At 35.8% G+C, this 26,995-nt stretch overlaps 1 protein-coding gene across 6 annotated transcripts in view; it reads left to right on the forward strand.

The window, feature by feature from the left end:
- The window catches only part of LOC115218759 (signal peptide peptidase-like 2A), an 80,295-nt gene that overhangs the window by 22,733 nt on the left and 30,567 nt on the right, over positions 1-26,995 (forward strand). For 5 of the 6 annotated variants that reach the window (XM_036508859.1, XM_029788677.2, XM_036508862.1 and 2 more), the window contains 7 exons: positions 352-483; positions 1,981-2,169; positions 5,602-5,688; positions 7,669-7,808; positions 12,576-12,626; positions 16,026-16,207; positions 25,517-25,613. In XM_036508859.1, coding sequence (XP_036364752.1) covers positions 352-483; positions 1,981-2,169; positions 5,602-5,688; positions 7,669-7,808; positions 12,576-12,626; positions 16,026-16,207; positions 25,517-25,613 — 878 coding nt within the window. The remainder of the gene's footprint in view (positions 1-351; positions 484-1,980; positions 2,170-5,601; positions 5,689-7,668; positions 7,809-12,575; positions 12,627-16,025; positions 16,208-25,516; positions 25,614-26,995) is intronic. The other variant, XM_036508861.1, reaches the window with a different exon arrangement.

Genomic DNA, 26,995 nt, shown 5'->3' on the forward strand with positions numbered 1-26,995 from the left:
CATAACCTAATTTTCTTCATAATCTTTCATTTAAAAAAAAAAAAAATGGTTTTCTGCTACTTTTTGAGATAGCCAAACTGACACTGAAGTAAATAATCAACTCGTGAATATCTCAAACAAATGGGATTAAAACAGTGGCACTGAATTTTTCGATGGTTGGAATATGTTGGTTGAAGGAAGAGGAGGTGATGATGGCATACAGCAATAAAAATCTAATGAAGTACAAGCCTTTTCTATGCTTTACTAATTATCTTTGTTGTTGTCTGTCATCAAAACATTTCAGGGGTATGATTTTAATTTATAAAAAAATTTTTTTTTAATAAAAAATATTCTTTTTGTTACATTTTGCAGGCAAATGGCCAGAATTTGGAAGACAGAGCAGTATTGAGTGCATATGGAGAGGAGGACCCATCTCAGCTGGTACATTTCTGTATCCCATACAACCATGAGTTTCATGTGCTACCAGAAAGCCAGTCAGCAGCTGTAAGCTAACACTTTGTATCTTTTTTTGTAGCAGGTATTCTGAGAAATTTTACCTAGATTTGACATAAAACTGAAATCACCATAACCATCACCACCACCATCGCTACCGTCATCACCAACATCGTACCCATCACTACCATTATAGCTACCATAGCCACCACCACCATCATAACTACAATGAAGACCAACACCATATTAAACTGCAAGGCCATTACTTCCCACATAACCACAACTATCATCATAATCACCATCATCATAACCACCATCATTATAACCACTGTCACCACCACCATCGTCATAACCACAGCCATCACCATCATAACTACCACCACCGTCATAACCACCACCACCGTCATAACCACCACCACCGTCATAACCACCACCACCGTCATAACCACCACCACCGTCATAACCACCATTATCGTCATAACCACCATTATCGTCATAACCACCATCATCGTCCTAACCACCATCATCGTCATCATCATCCTCATAGCCTTATTAGCATAAATAATAACAATGTTGATGTAGTAGTAATTTGCTTAACAATTGACAAGCTGACATGAATACATAAATTAACTGATTCTGTATGATTTACGATGTTCTCTGTGTGTCTCTGCTGTTGTCTGATGGGATTTTGGCTCACATTAAGTGATCTTTGATGAGAATTTTGATAAGTTCAAAATTGTGTAGTCATCATCATTGTTTAACATCCACTTTCCATGCAGGCATGGGTTGGACAGTTTGACAGAACTGGTGAGCTTGGAGGCTGCACCAGGCAACAGTGCTGCATAACTGGCTCCCCATGCCAGTGGCACGTAAAAAGCACCATCCAAATGTGGTCAATGCCAGCCCCCTCGCCCCGACAGGCTCCTGTGCCGGTGGCACGTAAAAAGCACCCACTACACTCTCGGTGTGGTTGGCATTAGGAAGAGCATCCAGCTGTAGAAACATTGCCAGATCAGATTGGAGCCTGGTACAGCCTCCTGGTGCAGCCTCCTGGCTTGCCAGACCCCAGTCAAACCATCTAACCCATGCCAGCATGGAAAACGGATATTAAACGATAATAATGATGATAATGATATCTTATCAAAATTTCTAAGGTATTATTGGTTCCTCTACGAGTTTAATCAGTAGAGATGAGGCATTGCTTGTTCAACTACACAGTGTCCCCTTGAGCTAAAGAGAGTGTCCCCTCTTCTCCAATGGTTAAACTAAAAATGCTATGAACCAACAAGGGAACAAATAGCTATATAGTCTTTCAGCTTACCAGAAATAGTAGCCAAATCTTAAGCCTTAAATTAAACAAAACTGATTTGAATAAGAAAGGTCAGTTACATGAAACCCGAGAAAAAAAATTGCTAGAATGGAATGTTATTGACCATATATTTACTGTTCTGGGGCTAAACTGCAATGGAGGATACTTTCTAAGATCTAAGTCTTTTCCAATCTATTGTCAATTTTCTCTGAAGAATTTTTGTGTTTATGCCATTTCAGAAGTTCTACCGTCTGGTCGACTTCAGTTCAGCCACCGGGTGCTCCGAAGATACATATGTTGATGCCAACCTAAGTCAGGCTGTGGTCACAGTGATGCGTGGTGATTGCAGCTTCTCCGTGAAAGCATCTATTGTTGCCAAACTTGGTGCTGTTGCCATTATAAACATTTCACCAAGTAACGAAAGTCTGGTAAGTTCTTAATGTTTCTGTATTTCTAATGTTTCTATCTGTGAACGTTTTATTTTTGCTTCATTTGCAGTGTGTATGGGTGCAAGAGGAAGGAGGCAAGTATCCCATAGGCAGGCTAGTTGATTAGCCAGCCAACAAGCCATCAGTTCATATCCTGCCCCTGTTACTGTTTTGTATATCATAACTAAAATACTCCAATGTCTTAGTCTAGCTACCTGTAAATAGGTATAACAGAGTAGCCTACACAATGATACTGTAATAATGGGCAAGTAGTTCTTTAACTTGCGGTGTTGAGTTCTTTCTTGGATTCAGCCTAAGTAAATATTTAGAGCCCCACTGATCTCATCTAGGTGTGGCTGTGTGGTAAGAAGTTTGCTTCTCATCCACAATGCTCTAGGTTCATTCCCACTGTTCGATGCTTTGGGCAAGTGACTTCTACTATAGTCCTGGGCTGACCAAAAGTCTTGTGAGTGAATTTGGTAGATGGAAACCAAAAGAAGCCCTTTATATGTGTGTGTACATGCTTCCCCACCACTACTTGACAACCAGTGTTTGCTCATTTATATCTCTATGACTTAGTAATTCAGCAAAAAAGATATTAATAGAAGTACCAAGCTTTAATAAGTACTGGCTTTGATTTCTTCAACTAAACTCGTGATTTGTTCACTCAACTCACTGGTGTTTGGCTCCAGAATGGTCCCGGTTCAATGACTGAAACAAGCAAATGATAAAAGAACCTGTCACCCATTGATGCATGATTCTTATCACAATTTTGATTTCCTCATGAAAATTCCTGTTAGGTAAGTCTAGCATAGGAGCACAGGAGAAATACTTGACCAGTAAACAAACCTCTTTTCTAGCATAATACCAGAATCTGGGAGGTGACATCCTCTCCACACATTATTGGAAAATTACATGTGCTTAATGAAAGCCTCTGTGTGCTCACTTGACCTCTAGAAATATCAGCCAAATGTTCCCCGAATCACACCCTATTGTTTTAAAAGAGTCTTCATCATCATCATTGTTTAACATCTGTTTCCCATGCTGGTATGAGCTGAACGGTTTGACTGAAGTCTGGAAAGCCAGCAGCTGCACCAGGCTCCAATCTGATCTGGCAATATTTCTACAGCTAGATGCCCTTCCTAATACCAACCACTCCGTAAGTGTAGTTGCTGCTTTTTATGTGCCATCGGTACAGGAGCCAGTCAGGCAGCCCTGGCATTGTTCACATTCGGATAGTGCTTTTTATATACCACAGCATGGGATCAATCAGGGGTGCTGGCATTGGCCACATTCGGATGGTGCTTTTTATGTGCCACTGGTAAGGACAACAATTTTATGGAGTAGTTAAGGGAGTGAATAATCAGCTTCAAATGAATAAATAAATAGCCCATCAAATGTATTCATTACTGTCTCATATTTGTACGTATGTATGTGTGCATGTAGCTATGTAGCAAGAAGCTTTTTTCCTAACCTCATGGATCTGAATTCAGTTCCACTGACCAAAATCTTGTGAGTGGATTTGGTAGATCGAAACTGAAAGAAACCTGTTATATATATATATATATATCTATGTGTGTCTATGTTTGTGCCATGCTACCATTTGACAACTGGTTTTGGTGTTTACATCCCCATACCTTAGCGGTTCGTCAACAGAGACCAATAGACTAAGTGCTAGGCTTTAAAAAAAGTTCTGAGGTCAATTCGCTCAACTAAAAATTCTTCAAGGCAGTGCCCCAGCATGGCTGCAGTCTAATGACTGAAACAAAAAGATAAAAGACTTATACTATAGACTTCTTTTGGTTTGTCTACCAAATCCATTCACAAGACTTTAGTTATCTCAGAGCTATAGTTGAAGACACTTACCTTTGGTGCCATGCAGTGGGCCTGAACCTGAAGCTATGTGGTTGGAAAGCAAATTTCTTAACCACAGTCATGCCTATGCCTAAAACAATCACTGTGGACAGTCATACATAGATTTTCATTAATAATTTGTCTCACAACATTCACATTACTCTCTGACTTATTTGGACATCCTCTTCTTCTTTCATCATCTACAGAGCCAGTTCATTTGAATTTGTCCACTAGTTTACATATTGTTTTATCTGTTGGCTGTGCTTTGTTGAATTTCCTCTCAAACTTATTTTTGATTTCATTGTTTCTTTCATTGGACTTAGCAGATAAGTAAGTATTACTACACATTAGTGTTTTTACTTGAAGGGTCTGGAAATGAAAAACATTTAAATTGAGCCATTTGTATTAAAATAGTACCTGACTTTGTCCACCAGGCTTTGTACAAATAATGAATTGCCAAAGAGATACGTTAAATAAAATCAATACAGCTAATGGAGTAATGATTCAAATGAGAAAAAAAATCAGATGAAGTTGTGTATACTCCAGCTGTTTATCTATAAAATGGAAAAGGAAACTAAGTGGTTCATAAGTGTTAGCTGACAGCTTATATGATAATGAGTTGGTAGATAAGAATGCTTTTGATATAAAAATTTTGTCAATGACAAATAGGAGTTGTGAACTGTCAAGAAGAGTAACAAACATTGAACTAACTACATTATTTACATTTGATGGATATTTGTCCTCATCTTGTTTGTTGTTAACACATTTCAACTGATATACCCACCAGCCTTCATCAGGTTCTTGGGAAAATTTCAAACCTGGGTTCTCATTCCTAAGGTATTTTTCGATGTTGTTGTTGTTATTATTATTCAGATCACTGCCTGGATCGGAATCTTGGGGCTAGTAGCCCGTGCTCTTAACCACTTCACCATATGTGGGGATAGTGGTTAAGAGCACGGGCTACTAACCCCAAGATTCTGAGTTCGATTCCAGGCAGTGACCTGAATAATAATAATAATAATAATAATAACATCAAAAAATACCTTAGGAATGAGAAACCAGATTTGAAATTTCCCCAAGATACCTGGAGGGTATATCAGCCAAAACGTTGTGTTAACAACAAACAAGATGAGGACAAATATCCATCAAATATAAATAATGTACATAATTCCTCATCTCTTAAATATAGAACTGTATTGAACTAACTAGTTTGTATGTGAGTATTTAGTCAACAGTAATACTTGTTTAGTCACATTGTTTTGAATTAATCATGTATTATCTCATAGCTTTTGAGATTTTGATGGTGTGGTTGTTTATTTTTAGAACAGTGTTGTAGGGTAGGTATGAGAGGCTGGATATGGCCTGTTTGCACATAAAACAAGAAGAATATTTAGGCTAGATATGGCAGGTTTAAATGCAAAGGGGTTAAATGCAGAAATATATTATGGGGGTTAATTCAGAACATTTTAGAGAAACCTAGAAGGAAAAATAACATTTTTATTATGATGTAATATTGTATATGTAAAATGATATTCCTGACTTGTATGTAATCTTTGTTTTTGTGTCCTTATTTCACAGATTATCCCTGGGGGTAATAAAACTGACTACATGAACATCAACATCTCTGTGGCTCTAATGAGGGATATTGAATTTGCCACTATTAAAGTAAGTGCAAGTTTCCTTTTCTTTTCACCTCTAAGACCTGAGGTGCTTATCAAGTTATTTTCTTATTTAACACTAGCCTTATCACCATTGCTAGTAATCATTTCACTGCACAGAATTAAAACCATATACCACACAAGCCAAATGAGAGAACTTGTTTATATGTAGCAGCCAGCCGGTCAAAGGAGAGCATCACCAGAATTATCATTTTTATGTTTGCTTTCCTTGTAGATTAGGTTGGACTGGTCACCATGATCTGAGTGAGTTCTTATTAGGAGCTACTGTATTTGTAGACCATGTCTTGTTTCAGTCTGGCTTGGTTTCTACAGCTGGACAGCCTTCCTACTACCAATACTTTACAAGGGCACTATGTATATTTTATCAAGGTAGTATCACTACAAACATAGTAATGCTTTTGACAAGATCAAAGGGTCCTCTCAAATCTAGTCCCTGCTCATTCATTTGCATTAATGTAGTTGCCTTCTAGCCTTATAAGGCTCATTACAAGCCTCAAGAAATCTTGTCTAATCTATGCCAGCATTAAAAAAGTGACAATGCTACAGAGATGGACAGGATGGTTATGGGTGGAATGTCTTAGCTCATAGATCTGTTCAGTCTTGAGACTAAACCACTACCCATTCCCTTCAAAACTTTGTTGCTATGTTATTATTAGTGGAGAGCAGTGAACTGGCAGAACCATTAGAGCATGCAGTATCTTCTGTTTCTTTTTTTCAATATGGTTTCAAATCTTGCAGAATTCAGCTTTGCCTTTTATTCTTTCAGGTTTGTTAAAGTACTAGTCATGTAATGGGGAGTGGGGGTTGATAGTATTGACCAAGCCAACTCCTTAAAATTGCTAGCCTTGTGCTCAAGTCAGAAACACTCAAGGTGGCAAGCTGACGGAATCGTTAACATGTCAAACAAAATGATTAGTGATGTTTGTTCTGACACTTTATTTCTAAGTTCAAATCTCACCAAGGTCAACATTATCCTTTTATCCTTTTTTGGGTCAATAAAGTAAAGTACCAGTCAAGTACTGGGTTTGATTGGTTCCCATGCTGGTGGCACATAAAAAGCACCATCCAAATGTGGTCGATGCCAGTGGCACATAAAAAGCACCATCTGAACATTGTCGATGCCAGGTCTGACTGACTGTCTCCTGTGCCAGTGACACATACAAAGCACCATCCAAACGTGGTCAATGCCAGTGCTCCTGTGCTGGTGGCACTACACTCTGAGTGGTTAGCATTAGGAAGGGCATCCAGCTGTAAAAACATTGCCAGGTCAGATTGGAGCCTGGTGCAACTGCTGGCTTTCCAGACCTCAGTCAAACCGTCCAACCCATGCCAGCATGGAAAACAGACATTAAACGATGATGATGATGACTAAAGCCCATCTCCCTCATATTATTCCACCTTGTACCAAAATTTGAAACTTGTTTTTTTTTAATCAAGTTTTGGTACAATGCCAGTAATTTTAGGATTAAGGCTTTAGCCAATTACAATGACATTCCCCCCACCCCAGTGCTTGTCTGGTAATCATCCTAAAGGATGAAAGGCAGTCAACCTCAGCTGCATTTGAGCTCAGGATGTGATCCATCCTTTAAAAAGCAATAAAATAAGTACTAGTCAGGTGCCAGGGTCAATGTAACCAACTTGCTCCTGTCCCTCAAAACTCCTGGCCTTGTGCCAAAATTTGAAATATTATTATTATTATTATTGGTGATGAGCTGGCAGAATCATTAGCACACTGAGTAAAATGCTAAGCAGCATTTCATCTAACTTTGTCCTGAGTTCAAATTCTGCCAAGGCTGACTTTGCTTTCATCCATTCGGGGTCAATAAATTAAGTACCAGTAAAACACTGGGGTTCTCCCCCCAAATTTCAGGCCTTGTCCCTTTAGTAGAAAGGATTATTGTTATTATCATTATTATAAAGGCAATTATTGATCTAATAAATAACTTATTTTGTTGTTGTCTTTCAGCATCTTGGTGACAATATTAAATGCCAGCTGTACTCTCCGCAACCAACTCTGTTTGGACTCACGGAAGCTGTTATCTTTCTCCTTGCTCTCATCAGCATTGTCATTGGAAGTTACTGGTCTGGTGTCCTCTTCTACGAAGAGTTAGTCTCAACACTTTTCTTCTTTTTCTTTTATCTTGGAGACATTTGTTGTTTTCTTTTGTGTGTGTCTTTTGGTGTTTTTACTCCATTCTGTGTGCATATGTTTGTGTTGTTGTTTAGACCCAAGCTAACTCTGATTGAGCTGACAAAATCCAAGGCATTCTTGCCATGACCATTTCATCTTTGTTTTTTTTTAAATTTTAATACACCTAAAACTACATTATGCAATGTGTCCTTCCATTTTTTAAAAATAATATGGTGTAATTTCAAAGGAATTTGGCTGCCATTTCTAGCAGGTTGAGCGACCATGTTGAAGCTCTCTCATCATTTGTGTCTGTATTTGCACATTGTGGAATGGCTGAATGGTCAAGAAGTCCCCTTTGCAATCCTGTAGTTCTTGGTTCAAGACTGCTGCTGCCACTACACATACATATTCTAGTCACTCCTCATACATCTGGGACCGTACTATTATTCCATAATTAACATTTTAGCCTTGGCCATCTCTGCTATTGTCAACCACTCCCCTCCTGGTATCACCCCTTCCCCCACTCTTATATCCCTGCCTTCTTCCCATCAGACTCTTGCCCCTCTCACCCTCCCACCCATTATGGTCTGTAAGATGTCATCACTCTACCTCCCCCTCTACTCCCATTCCACCTTCCCTCTCCTCAGTTACCTGAGTGCACATACATGCCCTCAGTTATTGAGTATCTATACCTATACTTCCACCCCTATCCCTCCTCCTGCTTGAACCTAGTCTTTCTGTTATCATCATTCCCTCCCCTTTCCCACTTTGGTCAACATACTTGGCTAATGAGCAGAGTAAGTATCAGGTTGTGAGGTCCCACTAATCTTGTCTTGCCAAGGATTCTTCAACCTCTTCACTACATTTTATAGTGGTTGGCAATAAGAACAGCATCCAGCTATAGAAACCAAATGGAATGCAGTGGCTACCAATGAAAAGCAACTCAGACTGTGATAGCCAAAGGAAGCACATGATCATCATCACTGTTTAATGTCCACTTTCCATGTTGCCATGGGTTGGATGGTTTGACTGAGGACTGGCAAGCCAGGAGGCTGCACCAGGCTCCAGTCTGATCTGGCAAGGTTTCAATAGCTGGATGCCCTTCCTAATGCCAACCACTCCGAGAATGTAATGGGTGCTTTTCACATGCCACCAGCATGGGAGCCAGTCAGGTGGCACTGGCATCAACCACGCTCAAATGGAGCTTTTTATGTGCCACAAGATGTAAATAATAATAATAATGATGATAATGACAGCGACATTAAAAGTACTCTTCACACCTATAGAGGACATTGCTGCTGCCACACACACTAATATTCAGCATCACATTAAAGTACTCTTCAAACTGGAAGAGTGCTGCTGTTTCTATAGACAAACATCCTAAATCACATCTAATAGAAAGCCATTTGACTGATCAGTGAAGATTCAGTTTCAGACAGACGTCCATTTCTAGCATGTAGATGTGTTTATTTGCTCTCTGCATCTTCTGCCATGCTACAACAATGGCAAATGGTCATCTGATCTCGCTTGTTACTCACACTCTCTACTTAAGTCTATCCAGTTCTCCTCCTCTCATTGACCCTCTGTCTTCCAAAGTCATGCATTAGTTCAATTCCTCCTCCTCAGTACTGTGAGCTTCTGGAGCTCCCTATTTATTACTTTTCCTGCAGACATGAACTTAAGGGCCTTCTAACTGAAGATCATTTGCTTCAGTCTCACCATTCTGGGATGTCCTGCAGAGGCATTGTTTGTTTGTTTATAAGTTAGTAGAAGCAAGCAAAATTGTGAAACTAAGGGAGTTAATGACTTACTCTTTAAGATAATTCGAGAGAGGTAACTTCCTTATGACACTCATACCTTTCCCAAGGATATCGATGGAGTAATTGATAGTATTTGGCCCCCATTGACTTACACATACATACAAGTGATTGTGAGTACTCAACCATATCAGTGTCAGGAACAGATGTAAAAATGGTTGAGTGGTTAAGGTAACTGGACTACCAGCTCATTTGTCAAGGGTTCAAATCTGCTGAATGATATTTCTAATGTTCTATTTATATCAGTCTCCAGCTGGCTGTACAACATGACCTGTGTCCCTATATTTTCAAACAAGGGTATTTAGCGCCTCTACTCAACTCCAAACAATATCTGTGTATCGTGATTTCCAGGTTATTTCCCTTCATCAGCACAGAATAATTGTTCGGCTAGAGGTGGCACTGCCAAATTCCTGTTCAAAATATATAATTTACAAAATGACAACTAGTCACTGATCTATAAAATAGAAAATTACTATTTGTAAATCTCTCAACAAAAGATATCCATCCTAAACCAGGGCTACCATGTTATGTTGGTGAATAATCTTTGCTCTAGAGTATTGTTGCTGAATATCCCTCATTGAGAGATTTACAAATAGTAATTTTCTAAAATCTAATATGGACCCCGGTTGAGATTCACTGCTCTAAATGCTTTCTGAGCCCTCAAGTGTTTGTTATGGGCTGCTGCTTAACTCTTGTTTCTTGACATAGTGACTTCTCAAAAGGACACTATTTAGATTATAGATAACAATCTCATATAATCTGGTACTTATTCTGGAAAATTCACTAGATTATAGATAACAATCTCATATAATCTGGTACTTATTCTGGAAAATTCTAAGTGAATTGAAGTAAAGTATTTTAACAAGAAGTACAGTGAAATGTCAGCAGTAGATTTAAATGATTAACCAGTGATCAGGCAGCCCAATGCGTTATCCACTCAACTATCTCACTTCTGCCTCTGTGTGTGTGTGTTTGATTTATTTGAAACAATGAGCTCATCAAAATACATTTAGAATTCATTGATTTTGATAAAACACATTGACACTGAGTCCCAGCACTTGAAGTTCTTTTATTCCAAGTGGCCCATCATGTTTCTTGGAAAAGATAATCCCATGAATAATTTGCCTATTTATCTCTCCTGCTCCCTGTGTGTGTGTGTGCGTGCATGCATGCATTAGCATATCTAATATATTATAACTGCTAAATAGTCAAACATAACAAGACATGTTACTCTAAGACAAATAATGAAGAATTAATCCTTAGATAAGACTTGTTACTGTACTCTATATGGATACATCAACATATGTAACACTATTAGTATTATGATTACTAAAATGTTAAACCTTATACAAGACACACCACCCTTATTTTTATGAATATAGTAACCTATCTAACATCATATATTAAAGGGGTTAAACATTAAACAAGATACACTACTCCACTATATAATGCTAAAGTATTTAACTTTACACAAAACCCACTCCTCTACATTGTATGAATTATTAAACACCTGATGTGCTTCATGGCATACATATGTACATACATACATCCTTCCTTCCTTCCTTCCTTTCAGTCCACTGCTAGGTGAAGGCCACAGCATGGTCTCTCCACCAACCAGAATCTAATGTTTTCCTCATCCATGCTTGGGTTCCTAAGAATTTAACAAAGTCTTCATTCTAACTTCTGCATGGTCTTTCCCTCCTTTTTTCTGCAGGTGGTTGTCCACTCTGTCAATTTGCTATTCCATCTGTTGTCCTTTCTTCTAAACACATGTCCCACAAAAGACCATTTCAGGATTTTTGTTTCCCAGACAATACCCATTAAACCTCAACATCAGCATATCTAATGCTTTTTCTATTGTGAATACTAAAAAATTTAAAGTTTAGACAAAACAGTATTCTACTTTATATAAATACATTAATATATCTAACAATTTTTCTATTAATATTAAACTGTTCAATGCTTAGACAAGATGTACCTCTCTACTTTGTATGAATAAGAAACCTATCTAACACCACACATAAGTTCCACAATGTGAACTGAATCTGCAATCCCAAGTTTGCTTATCCCTATTTTACTAACACTCTTTGGAAAGGCATGAACACCATTGCTCCAGTCCCCTGGAGTCAATAAAGCTGACCATTCAGTAGTTGTCTCAGGTCAACCAAAGCCACATGAGTAAAATATGGTAGGCAGAAACAGTAATGTAGGCCTGTCAGAGGGCCTGTTACTGTTCTTGGATCAAAGATTTAATCATTTGATTTAATCCCCTCGTCTGGTCCTTGGATGCCACAAAGCAGAGTCCACTTTATTGCAAATATTTGGGCCAGGTTTCCAGTCTAAAGATAACTCTCCCTTCCTCCCACCTATCTCCATGGCTCTGAAAAAAAGTTATGGGCATTGCTATCCCTTTGCTGCTTTAAGCCATTAAAAAATATTTTTTAAAAAATCATGAATGGTCAGTCATTAAATTCATCTTATTTAACTTACTGGTGCATGGCATCTATAAGTATTTGTCTACCTTTCATCATTAACCCTTTAGCATTTAAACTGGCCATATCTGGTTCATATATTGTACCAGTTTTATGTTAAAACTAACCAGATTCAGCCTCTCACACCTACCCTACAATGATATTCTAAAAATAAACAATCACATCATCAAATTCTCAAGACTTTAAGATAATACATGATTATTTTTTTTAAATGTGGATACATAAGCATTACATTTGATAAATTAATCTGAATGCTAAAGGGTTAATACAATGAATACTAAACCTTCTAGAACGTTCTGTATAGTTATCCGCCCCACCTCTTTTCCTCGAAGCTCTAATCAAATTAAACACCTGTATTTTCTGTTGTGTCTTCAGTTAAAGACCTGCTTACTCTGTGGAGTACTAACAACTTCCTGCTCTTCTTTATTTTCAGAACCAATTTGAAAAAAATTAATGAAGACGTTTCTGAATCGCCTCCCACACGGTACGATTCCCTTAACACCAGCAAAAAAAAAAAAAAAAAATTCAAAATCAAAAAGGGCTACTAAATTTTTATAGCATTTTTACCTTCTAGAAATATTTAGAACCCCTCAACTTTCACTCACTCACAACCTATTTTTCCTTTGTTTTTGCTATTCTTAGTGTTTTTCTTTCTTAAGTTACAGATTTTCTGTTATTTATTTATCGATTTTTTTTCAGTTGCAGTCTTTATTCTTTGTTTCATGATTTAACATGCTGCATTGTCATGCTGTGATTGCACAGCTTCATTAAATATGCATGCTCTTCCACCTCACTCACCCACTGTTCTTATACTAACAGTTAAATGTTGACATTTTCTGTTTTATTTCGTAGCAGCTGTTTTGGCACTGATTGTAAAATGCTTAGGGTATTTCTTCTCTTGTCCACCTGTTCTCAGTTCAAATATCACTGGTATAAGTAATATAAATACCAGTAATATTCTATTACAACTCTTCTACCTAAAGAGAAAAATCCGTCTAGCACAGCTGGACTAAACGTCTTGCAATATTAAGTCTTGTTCCTAAGGCGGTGAGCTAGCAGAAATGTTAGCATGGCAGGTGAAATGCTTAGCGGTATTTCATCTGTCTTTACGTTCTGAGTTCAAATTCCACTGAGGTCGATTTTGCCTTTCATCCTTTCAAGGTTGATAAATTAAGTACCAGTTGCGTACTGAGGTTGATCTAATTGATTGCCCCCCTCCCTCCAAAATTTCAGGCCTTGTGCCTAAAGTAGAAAAGAATATTAAGTCCTGTTCTTTTAATTTCTGTTAAAACCTTGCCTGCTTTGCATGTTATCTCTCTTACAGTTGGTAAAATAAATATGTACCAATCAAATACTGGATCAATTATCTCTTTTGATGCCAACCCACCTGAAGCCACCCATAGTTCTGGTTTTAAAGTAATCTAATTTAAAATCTTCCACCTAAATTTATGTTCCAAGCACAGTTTAATGATGACAGTCATTTGAGTAAATTTTTCATTACTTTTAAAAATCAATTGAAACAAAGTTGGTATATTCCAATAAAAATATGGTCACGAAAGGGTTAAATCCACATAGCTTTGATCCAAGACTATATTGAGCAACCCTCTTGGAATGCGGAAATACAAACTCCAACAACAGCAAATGTTTAATTCGAGATTTATAGGAATAAGTTAAGGCCAAATAGATATTAAGACATGGAATCTAGTATTCTATTATTTTTGCCATCTTACTACCCCTAACAGTGACACAGGGTCACCAATATTTGGTGGATAGATGATTGAACCAACTCCTCTAGTGCAAGACTGGTGGTTTGTTAATTCCAGCAGCATTTGAACCTAAAGGGATGCAGCTAAAATATCCTGAGATTTTGCCCAGTACTTTACCAATTTTACTAATCACCACTCTTCTTCAGTAATAACCGTGATGAAGAGGAGGAATTGCACTGGTACAAAGTTAAGGATAGTCAAGTGAATTGCTGCCTACTACATAGCTGGTATGGATTTTAATTGACCTCAGAGAAATGAAAATGAATTAAGCTGACCCTACTTGGATTTCAGTGTACAATATAGAAAGAACATACAAAACTGAATCAAGAGGTTTTGTCTCCTTCTGTACCATTTCTGCCAGCTCACCGTCTTAATAATAATGGTTTCAAATTTTGTCACAAGACAGCAATTTTTGGGGGGTGGGGATGAGTCAATTACATCAACCCTCAGTGTTCAACTGGTACTTATTTTATTGACCCCAAAAGGATGAAAGGTAGAGTCAACCTTGGTGGAATTTGAACTCAGAATGTAGCCTCAGGCAAAATGCCGCTAAGTATTTCATCCGGTGTGCTAACAATTCTGCCAGAATAATAATAATAATAATAATACAGTAATTATTACTTAAACTGGCAAATTTTACAAAGAGTTAGAAATCTTTGAAGCTAGGGTCACAATCAACTGACTTTGATTATGTATTTGACTGGTACTTAAGTTATCAACCTCTTCTGTAGAAATGAGTAACAATAATAATTTTTACCATTGACAATTCTTTTGTTTTGCTTTGTTTTGTTTCTTTATTAGCAAATTTCTTACTGAGATGTTAAAAAAAAACACTTGTTCTCTTTTTCTTTCCTTCCAGTAGCATCTTCAGCTGCCGCAGTACATTTCTTTCTTTCCTTTTAACTCTTTAACTACATAATTAAATTTCATGGTCATTTCAGTAATGATGTTAAATATGTACTAAAAAAAAAAAGTGCAATTGATATTTTCTGCAATTCCCATTTCCTCAGTAAATTTGGTGTAACTCAACAGAAAAATAATTTCAAACAAGACATTCCTCAACAAAAAATAGTGACTTCTCAAAAGGACACTATTTAGATTATAGATAACAATCTCATATAATCTGGTACTTATTCTGGAAAATTCTAAGTGAATTGAAGTAAAGTATTTTAACAAGAAGTACAGTGAAGTACACTAAGCATTCCAGCCAATGTGCTATTTCACCTGTCGCTTCGTTCTGAGTCCAAATTTTGCCAAGGTCAGCTTTGCCTTTCATCCTTTCAGGGCGATAAATTAAGTACCAATGAAACACTGGGGTTGATATAATCAACTAGTCCCTTGCCCAGAAATTTTCAGACCTTGTGCCTTTAGTAGAAAGAATTATTGTTATTATTTTTAAACCAACTTGAAGCAGTAGGTTGGCGGAACTGTTAAGATATTGGACAAAATGCCATTAGCTATTCTTTTGACTCTTTACATTCTGAGTTCAAATTCTGCTCGGGTCAACTTTACTTTTCATCCTTTTGGGATCAGTAAAATTCCAATTAAATCCCTCCCCACATATTGCTAACCTTGTGCCAAAATTAGAAGCAATTATTTTTAATCCTTTCGTTACCGTATTTCTTTTGAGATGCTCTGTGTTTCTTTCAATAAATATTACAAAGAATAACCTAGTTGTCATTAAGCTAGTGTTAGGAACATAAATTGTGACTAAGGTTTGGTGGAAGATTTTAGTTCAAAACTTATGGAAACAAGACATTTGTACTCAGAGCCAGAGCCGATTTCAGCCGGGTTTGTAATGAAAGGGTTAAACACATTGAATAACAATCTTGACTGACACCGAATTTACCTTTTTAACTTGGTGGCATTTTTACCATCCATTGCTGTTATGTGTTGCACAAGTCTACTGGCCCATACCTACCTTTCTTTATATTTTGTGCATCTTGGGCTTACTACTTCATATCATCTATATAAAACAACAATACTCACATTTTTACATTCGCCACATTATCTTTTATATAAGATATTCTTTAATTTGTGTAGTAAATTATTTTCTGTACTCCGAGTTTCTCTCTCTCTCCCTCATTTTTCCTCACCTTGCTTCTGCTTTGTTGTAGGAATGAAGTCACTGCTGAAGGGCACAAACCTTTGGAGTCAGAAAATTCTGACGATGCTGATAAAGAAAGGAAATTGAAGGCTTCCCAAAAACTACTTTCCATCTCTGTACCAGTCGTTATATTTCTCATTATCGTCATGAGTAGCTTTCTGCTTGGCCTCTACTTCTTCTACAACTACCTAGGTAAGTATTTTCAGCAGAACACCAGCAATACTCAGCTCTCTTCTTTCTCTCTCTCCTCTGACATTTATCTCTATCTCTCACTCACTCCTCTTTCTCTCACAAAATCTCAGTCCATCCCACGGGACATTCTATTATTATCCAGTGGTTTAAGGTGGAAAGCTGGCAGAATCATTAGCTCGCTGGACAAAATGCTTTGCAGCATTTCATTTGTCTCCATGTTCTGAGTTCAAATTCCTGCTGAAATTAACTTTGCTTTTCATCCTTCCAGCGTCGATAAAATAAGTACCAGTTAAACACTGGGGGCAATGTAATCGACTTACCTCCTCCCCCGAAAGTGTTAGCCTTGTGCCAAAATTTGAAATCCTTATTATCCAGTGGTTAATCTACTTGACCAACAAAGACTCACTACTACCTTGGTAGTAATAAATGAAAGCTCGGTAGTAGCAGTTTAGCTTATACTTTTCAATATTGGCATCATACTTTTCAATATCTGCATCACTTGTCCCTTTGTTGAGCAATTTCATCTAATTCTGTAACCCTTGCTGGGTGAGTACAGTCTTATGTAAGGTTGTACAGTAGGTGGTTCAGATGATAAACCAGAATTTAGGTTATATAGGAGGAAAAAATGGATATAATAACAATGGGAAACTCATGGTTTTCGCTGGTATGTCTTTAATTAAAGAGATAACAAAGAAGGAAGAAGCAGAGATGAGGGTAGCCACCCTCATCTCTGCTTCTTCCTTCTTTGTTATCTCTTTAATTAAAGACATACCAGTGCAAACCATGCTTCTTCCTTCTTTGTTATCTATTTAATTAGAAACATATCAGCAAAAACCACGAGTTTCTCATTGTTAATATATCTATTTTCTTATATATATATATATATATATAATATATATATATATATATATATATATATGACTTCTTATATGTTGGACATTCTTGTTAAAGATGACCTATGAGTGCTCAAGAAGACAAAAAAAATCCCAACAAGAATCAAATAACAGCAGAAACAGAAAAACACATAAATAGACAGTCAACAACACACACTCACATTACTATTACTACAATTCACCAATATTTATAATTCATTCAATTCACCTGGTCACTCCTCGTGTGAGTCCCCAGGCCACCAAAAGCAATATGGATGTGAGCATGACTCATTGAACCAGCACATCTCTCTTTCTCCTTCCTCTTATTCTTTCTCAAAGTATAAACAGCTAACAAGTAGGGGTTTAGAGAGAGATAGAGATGTGGAATATGTCACAGTCACTGTGATGGGAAGGAAGAACTGTCTGTAATTGTATAAATGATAATTCATTGTGATATCATAAAGATAATTATTTCCACTAATTCTTCATTATCATTATTGTTATTGACAAACATTTACTGATTTTTCATCTCTCCTTATGTTCATTCCATTTTGAATCTGACTCAGTTTAGCTCCCAAACATATTTGTTCAATTTCTTTCTGTCCTCTTCTTAACCACAATTCCATTCTCCAAAAAATTTTTAATCTAAAATTTTTTTTGTGCCTGTTTTTTTTTAAAAATTTATTTAATTATTATTTTCATCTTAAATTCATTATGGGTGCAACAATTTAATATATAGAACTTGGTGTTTGAAACGAATGTATTAAACATGTTTGACTGTTTGATTCAGAAGAGAAAATTTTCTATTTTCAATTTTTTTTTTCCCTTTTAATCCTACAAATTCTAAAATAGTTTTCTAAAATGACTAATTTGTTGTGTTTTTTAAAAATTTATTTATCGATTTATTATATTTTTTGACTTAATCGAAATTGTTCAAATAATTTTTGGTACTTCAAATTCTTGTTTAACATTTTAATCTTCTACTGACGGTTGTGATACCTGTATTTTGTCTTGTCATTATATATTAGAGTATTAGGTTGCAGACAAAACTATTGGCTTCAGTTTGTACAGCCAGATGTCAATGTAATGGCATTATTTCTTAACCCTTTAACATTCAAATTTGGTGTCAGTTCAGCAACAATAGAAACAATGTTTGTTGTTTAAACTGGTCGTAAACAACCACATTGACACACAACCTTTTCTAACAGTTAACTCTGCTATGACGAGATTGCACCAGCATTAATACTTTAGCATTATCATCTCAACATTTTTATGAATACATCAAAATATCTAATAACCATGATCTTTATGAAATACCTGTTATACCTTAGATAAGACATACTATTCTTGAGTGTATGAATACATCATGTACATCTAATGCCAAGGATATTATGAATATTTATATACATTAAATATATGTGAATACATTATATATATCTAATGTCTATAGTATTATAAATACTATAAAGTTTAATCTTATTCTTCTACTTTATATAACTACATAAATATACAGATCAACTGCCATTAATATTGTGAATGCTAAAGGGTTGAACCTTAGAGGAGACACACTTTTCCGAATGAATTTATTCAGTTTCACAATCATTAATAATATTAACCACTGCTAATACTGTAAATTTCAAAACAATATGAGAGTTGTGGTGTATGTATTACTATACAATAAGACAGCATGCAAAAAATGAATACGATCTGAATTTTGACAGTTATTTCTTCATTTATTTGTTTTTATTTTTTTTGTTCAACATGATTATGTATTTTGGAATAAGATTGGCAGCCTTATTAAAATAGTCATTATAGATTTTCTCTTGGCAAGTGAGCAATTGAAGATATAATATCATTCCAATACTAGAATGTTCTTGATCATTCTATGGTATTATGTAATGAACAATGGTCAAGGAGTTTATATATATATATTTTGGATCATCCCATAAATAATGCGGTTTTCTTTTACTTATTTTTCAAAATTAAGATAGTTCTTTTTTAATCTAAAATATACTCTCCCTCATTTTCTACAATGCTCTTCCATCTATCTGGTAGACTTGCAAAGCCCCTCTTCCAAAATACACTTGTCCATGACAAATGATACTCCTCCAATACTGATCTGACCTGGTCTACAGAATTCATATTTTTTCTGTCCAAATGATTTTGAAGACTGCAGAATAAATGATAATCAAATGGGGCAATGTCCAGTGAATATGATGGATGGGGCATCATTTCCTATTCAAACTGCTCCAGCCTTTAGAATGTCATCCTCGCTGTATGTGGCTGATGGAAGAACACCTTTCGTCTTGAAACCAAAGATGGTCGTTTTTCTTCTAGTGCTGACTTGAATGATTGGTTGAATGACCAAATCCAAGCTTCTCTGCTAGTTCCTCAACAGTTACAATGGAATTTTGTTCCAATAGGCTTTGCAGGACATCCTTGTTGAGCTCTACAGATCTTTCATGATGAGGCTTGTCTTCTTGGCTGTAGTTTCTGGCTCTGAATTTCTGGAACCACCATTGACACTGGCTTATGCTTATTGTCCAATCCCCATATACTGCATTGATATTCCTCGCACTTTTCGTTGCATTTATTGAACTCATAAAGTCAACTATGCTGAATATGCTCCTTTGACACTTCCATTATAGCTTCGAAAAAATAATTGTTAAAATCGAATTGTACTCCTCAAAAATTGCACTAAGAATAAGGACAAGGTAAAATTACTACCTGCTTTTATAGCAAGTTGATGCCCTTAGTTTATCCCATTCCCCTCCAACTTTTAGTTCATGCAACTGAAAAACCGCATTATTTATAGGATGACTCAATATAATGTTTGTATATAAAACAGCCTAGTCTTGTTGCAATGGATTTTTTTTTTTAGATAAAAGCCTGTGTAATGAGAGAGCAGTAGATTGTGACTTCAAATCTAATTTGGATCCTCGTCAATTCCAATGTAGTCAAATCCCCAAATTACCTAAGCAACATGAAATTAAACATGCTTTCATAAACAGAATTAGTCAACTCATTTGCTGCATGAAAAGTTGGATAATTATTGTTACTGAGCTTAACACTACCAACTGAAAAATGACAGTCTTATGAATTCTTTAAAGTCTTCACAAAAAATGCACTTCTCTTCAGTCAGATCAGATTTGAGTTAGAACCAGAAACCTTTCTCCCAATTTCTAATCATTCAACATGTTGTGAGGTACTCTAACCCTTTAGCATTAGCTAAATGTAATGTATATTTATTCACATTGTTTTGAATTAATCATGCATTTTCTCATAGCTTCAAGATTTCAGTGATGTGATTGTTTATTTTTTTTAGAATGACATTGTTGGGTAGGTGCCAAAGGCCAGATCTGGCCAGTCTACGTATAAGACAAGTAGAATATTTGGGCCAGACATGGCTGGTTTAAATGCTAAAGGGTTATAATACAACTGAACATAATGCCATGTATAAAACTTATTCTTTTTCTGTGTGACACAATATATATAGTTACTATTACTTGTTTGTTTCACATGACCATTTGAGAAATTCTGTGATCCTCTGGGTTGTTTGTGTCATACCAGCAGAGCATCCCTATCCAAAATAGATTTGATATTATAATCTTTTGATTACAATATATATATATATCTATATATATATGTATATATGCTCTCTGTCTGTTTCGCTATTTTTAAGAGCTTTATCAACATTACTTTACATAGAGACTAAATATATGTACAGCTGTTTGTGTTTACTACAGATTACAGATGTTCTCCACAGAAGTCTGTACTCTGCACTGTTTTATTTTATTTTTAGCAAGTTAACCACTTAAAAAAATTGTAAAGTTTGATATTTCAATGTCTAAATATCTGCGCAGGGTCATTTGGAATAATAATAATAATAATAATTATTTCATTTATTTAATTTTTCCTATTTTTGTGTTCTACATTGATTTGATTGACTCAAGCTCCAATAATCTTCAGGCATTTTTACTGTTAAATATATATATATATTCTTTTCTAGGCTGGGTCTAAACTCAGAAACACATTCTCTCTCTCTCTCTTTTTTTTTTTTTTTTTTGTTTTCTTTTTAACTGATTACATATTTCTGCACTTAGCCTTCTATAATGTTTACTCAAAATTTCTAAATACTTTCTACTGAACATCTCACTAAGCTATATTGTGTTGTGTGTGTAACTCTGCATTTGGTACTGAACCAGTGCATGTATTTTTTTTTATTGGCATAATGACCCTCCCTAAACACTAGATATACATATATGGTTATATATATATGTTTATGTATGTTAATGTGATGTCAGTTGAGCTATGTATGCTGTAAGGCTTCAGTTTTTGTTACCTTTTACAACTTTACATGTCTTGCAGCTGTTACATCATACATGATGCTGCTTTTACTTTCACTATCAATGCTCTGTTGGTCAACACCGCCCTCTGAGGAATGTTATTGATCCACTATAGATAGCACCAAGTTAAGATATCTAATAACTAGCCTTGATATCAACAGTTTGCATCCATTACTGTCCCCCACAGACTAATTCACTCTCTATAAGCAGTCTCAATTTCCTCTAATGTGACACGACAAGCACTTGACTCGAACCCGCAGGGGAAAAGGAAGCGAGGACGCCCAAAGCAGACATGGAAGTGGAGCATTTTGGACAAGCTCAGGACTACTGGTCTGACATGGGAGGCAGCCAAGAAACACGCCAATTACCGCAAAAAGTGGAAAACAACTGTTGAGGCCCTATGCTCCACAAGGGGCAAAAAGGATTAAGGAGAAGAAACAGTTTCAATACTGAGATCATTTCCTTCTGTGTGCATGAGCTATAATAGAAGCATTAATAATAGATCTTTACTTGAGCCAGCACTGGAGTCTACATGCAGTCACTTGACTCGCTAGAAATAACAGCTAAATTTCTAAATAAAGGAAAGGCACTTTGGGTAATGTAGTTTTAAATCTGACAGAAAAAGATCATGATATTGACTACTAAAATGTATTTAATCATAGATCTGCTTGATCAAGGCTGACCTGGGGCTTATCTATAAAAACATGGTCTTTTTATTGCTAATGCAGCCAAATAAAGATTCTTGTTGACACAAGCAACTCCTTGGCCTTTTCTCATAAAAAATTTTAATAAGTACAGTGTTTACACAGCTGTGACAATATGTAGTCTTAAAAAGAAACATACAAGAATTTATCTAATGCTTTTGGTCCAACATATATGGCTTGTAGTAATTCTAAAATCAAGGTGTCTTGGTTGTGTGATAGCTTAAACTCTGATCTATTTAACACTTTAACCTCTATTGTGAATATTTAATGAGAGTGCCCCTATTTGATCACTTAGCCTTCCAGAAATAAGTTAAATCTCCCTCAAATCACACCTCATTGTCTTATAAAAAGATAAAGGCATGTGAGATAATGTTGCCCTAGATACCTCTGAAAAGATGAGGTGGTCAAGATTGGAATGCTTTTGATCATTTGATTAATTAGTTAACTCATCTGTTCTAGGGAAAGTTACATAATTATTGTCATTTATTTATTGTCAAATTTAACATCACCGACTGATAAACAGATTCTTAACACAAAAAAGTCACTTTTCTTCAGTTTCAATTTGAACAAAAATCCTTAAACTCTTATAATTTCACATTTGGCCTAGAGCTAAGTTGAAACTTTAACCCAAATATTCTACTTGCTTTTTGTTTAAGCTGGCCAGCTCTCACACCTATCCTACAATGTCATTCTAAAAATAAAACAATTACACCATCAAATTCACAAAGCTACAAGATAATGTGTAATTAATTCAAAATAATTGTAGATAAATTAGCATTACATTTGACAGAGTAATCATAAATGCCAAAGGGATTAAACTCTGCAGCAGCAAAATACCCTTTGGGAAAAGATAGCAAAAAGTGTTTTAATTCAAATCTAAACGGGATCAAATTTTCTCACCCCCACCCCTCCTTATACACCATAGTTTCTTGAGCATAAAATAAGAGCAGTAATATGTATGGTGGAACTATGTCAGTGTTCCCCCTTACAGGCTTGCATTGAACACTTAGACATTGCTTAGTTTTCATATCTTACCAATGTTTGTTCTTTTGTCAATTATATATAATAGCATATATATATAGTATGCATGCATATGCATTTGGTTATTTAAATATATTTTGTGCTTATATACAGTTCATACCTAATACTTTTTTCAGTAAGCTAAACTCCCCACACACACATCTATGCATGCATGTGTGCCTGTCATATATATATATATATATATATATATATATTTATATATAAATTAAGGAGTGTGTGTGCATTACATAAATAATATTTTAATATTTTCAAGATTAAATAAAAAGATATGACCTACCTATATATATATATTATATATATATATATATATACATGTAGTAAATAAAGAAACGAACATATACTAAATACACAAATGGACAGAAAGCACAGAAGGTCACCAATTTTTCATCAGTTATCGGCCAGAAGATCAAACGCAATTTCGGCCCTTATTGAAAATATTGCTTCCATTTGTTGTCTTTTTATTTATTTATTTATATATATACACACACACACATTTTATGTGTATGAAATGTATGTGTGTATTTACTTACTCAATTATGTAATTTTAGTATTTTAATATTTATTTTGATTGTCAATTTAACATGTAATATTTGCCTCTTTATATTCTCATTATTAACAGCCACAGCAACATTTTCATCATCATCATTGCCACAATTACTTAGCCCCAACTACTTCATATCATTTAAAGTATTTAATTTTTCATTACTGTCATTGTCACATTCCTCATCACCTAATCGCCAATATTATCATATGGTCAAGGGTATTAGAATAGCAGAGATAAGATTTGTTGGACGAAAGAAATGTTTTGTTAATTAGTTCTTTAAAAAGCAGAGTATGTCAAACATCAAACAAATATTTTACTGTATTTAGTTGTGTCCCCTTTTGTTTCGAATTCAAATTCTGCCAATGTCAGTTCGATAAAACAAAATATCACATGTATGCAGGCATGGCTAAGTTGTCAAGGAACTTGCATCACAAACCATGTGGATTCAGGTTCAGTTCCACTTTACAGCACTTTGAAAAGAAATATCTTCTATTATAGACTCGGTTGACCAATACCTTGTGAGTGGAATTTGATAAACGAAATCTGTGCAGAACCCCATGACTCATTGGAAATCTGTAACTAACACCGCTATCATAAACTGTATTATAAAATACAGAAAATAAATAGAAGTATAATGGTTGATATAATCACTGATGACATCCCCACCCCATAAAAAAAATTTGTAACCTTTCTATCTAAATTGGTTTCAAATTTTGGCACACAGCCAACAATTTCAGGGAATGGGGTTAATCTATTATATTGACCCCAGTACTCAACTGGAACTTATTTTATCAACCCTGAATGGATAAAAGGCAAAGTCGACCTCAGTGGAATTTGAACTTAGAACATGAATATGAACAAAATGTATTTTGCCTGGCATGCTAACAATTCTGCCAGCTCACTGCCTTATAATTTGGAATAATATTGCCTACACAGTCTTCTCAGTAGATCTCAAAGAACTGACATTCCTTCTTAGAACTGCATCTGCTATTGATTTCAGTGTCTTTCTTCAATTAAGTCATCTTTCCATCTCAAGAGACAGTTGCACTTTAGTGCATTACTACCAAGGAGCAAGATTGTATGAAGGGCTGGCTGTTATTGTTGTAATTTAACTCTGGTTCTAAAGTTGCTTTAGCCTCCATTATCCTGTCTTTTCTCAGTCTGTCTAGGACAACACTAGGCAATGTGTCCTTTTCTGAAAAGATAGCAGATTTCAGGACTTCTACCAGGCTAAGCAGCTAGAGCTTTGCTCATTGTCTTACTGTTGCAATACAGCTGATATACACACACCCACCCACACACACACATACGCTCTCTCTCTCTCTCTCTCTCACCAGACAAGTCTCTCCCTCTGTTTGAATTCATTTTGAAGAATTGCTGAGACATTTGGTAACTGATTTTGATATGGAACCCTGTATTGGAATGGTGACCCCCTCCAAACTTACAGGATAAAGTTGAATTTACACTACAACTTAACAAATCACACGTTGATTTCTCAATACATCTATTTGCTTTGAAGAGTTGCCTGCCTCTGACACCTACATTGTCAGCTAGATAGACCGCAGCTTTTTTAGAATTAACTGCCGTGACATGAACCAACTGTACCCCTACTTGTAGCTTTATCTCTTCTTATCCACTCAGCCATCCATGTTCTCAACTGCCCTGTTTGTCTCCTGGAGACAAATTGTTTGCTACAGAGGCCAATATCTTCTTCAACTAACCTCAACATATTTTCTCAATTTTCATGGCCAAAGTATTTTTCGTACAAAAATCTTGCTCAATTTTTGATTATTTCATTTCAGTATATGTTGTGATTGTTATATTCATGGTTGCTGCTTCCATTGCATTCTACTCATGTTTTAAACCTTTGTGGAACTATATAATTCCAGGAAAACAACGGTAAGACTTTCAATTTTTACCTTCAGTTATTGTTGTTCTTGAGATTCCCTTCCCAGATCATCAAGACCTATGATCATAGGTATTTAAGTCATTGGGGTGTGATTTTGTGAGGCAATTTGGCTGTTATTTCTAGTTGATTGAACTATCATCTAGAGCAGGGGTTCTTAACCATTTTTTTATCCATGGATCCCTTTGATTACCATTTTATTCTGGTGGACCCCCATAGCCATCGATGTTTAAAAACTAGTTTTATAGAAACTTCTTTCAAAATTCCTGTTTTGTTTTTCAAACATTAACTTTGTATTTGTTGAACTATGTAAAACATTAGAGAAAGAAGCCTAGCTATTTTTTGCAATAAATAGCAATACATACATCTAAAACAAAATTTCTTCAGGGGCCCTTAAAATACTATTGTGGATCCCCAATTTACTATTTTGTTGCATGGACCCTCAAAATCTCGGGTGTCATATGGACCCCAGTTGAGAACCACTGACCTAGAGGCTCCCTCATTAATGGTTGTGGTGCTTAGACCCAGATCAGCTTTAATTCAGAAAGCTTAGAAACAAAGACAATGCAAATGCAACATCTTTTGTTCAGACATATTGTCTCTAAACACCACATTATCTATTGTACCCTTCCTTTTTATAAGATGTTACAGTGTGAATTTGAAGAACATTTTTGACTTCTATTTTTAGGCGATCTAGGGACCATGTATAAGCACCGGTGTTAGTGTTTTTGTGGTTTTGCTAGCTTCATGGTAGATAAATTAAGCTAATTGAACAGACCAACGAGCAAAGATTATTCCAAGCATGTCAATCCTATACTTGTTTATTTTTTTCTCTTGAATCACATTGTGTATCCAAGATCATACTTTGTGTATCTTCTCATTTAATTAAAAGGATAATGTGATTTGAGAGAAATTTTGCTGCTGTTTCTAGCAGTTGAGAAATCTGGCAGAGGCACTCTCATTTGTACACTGCATTGAATTGTCATTGGAGAAGCCAGAATCACATGATTGTGAAGCAAACATCTTGACCACCCACAACCCTACCCGCACCCAGCAATTTCACTGGTGACCTTGGAGTTGATCTGAACTGATTGATCACAACTCAATAACAACATGGTTTTATTATTTTATCTTAGCTGAGACAGTGCCCATAGCTTTTTGTAGACCTTAAGTTATGAGTTAAGGTTCACTTTGAACAGTTGGATGTTAGTGTTTGTGGAGGAAACATGGGTAAGGAAGGAGACCTAGTAAGAATGATTGGACCTTGTTATTGTTTAGATACAGGCCATCCCTGGTCCAACATTTCTTCAATCAAAGATGTACCAGTCTTTAATTCAGGCACAATGTATCTAAGATTTTTAAAGAGGTATATGGC

Source organism: Octopus sinensis, linkage group LG14 (genome assembly GCF_006345805.1).
Source record: "Octopus sinensis linkage group LG14, ASM634580v1, whole genome shotgun sequence".
Taxonomy (NCBI): Eukaryota; Metazoa; Mollusca; class Cephalopoda; order Octopoda; family Octopodidae; genus Octopus; species Octopus sinensis.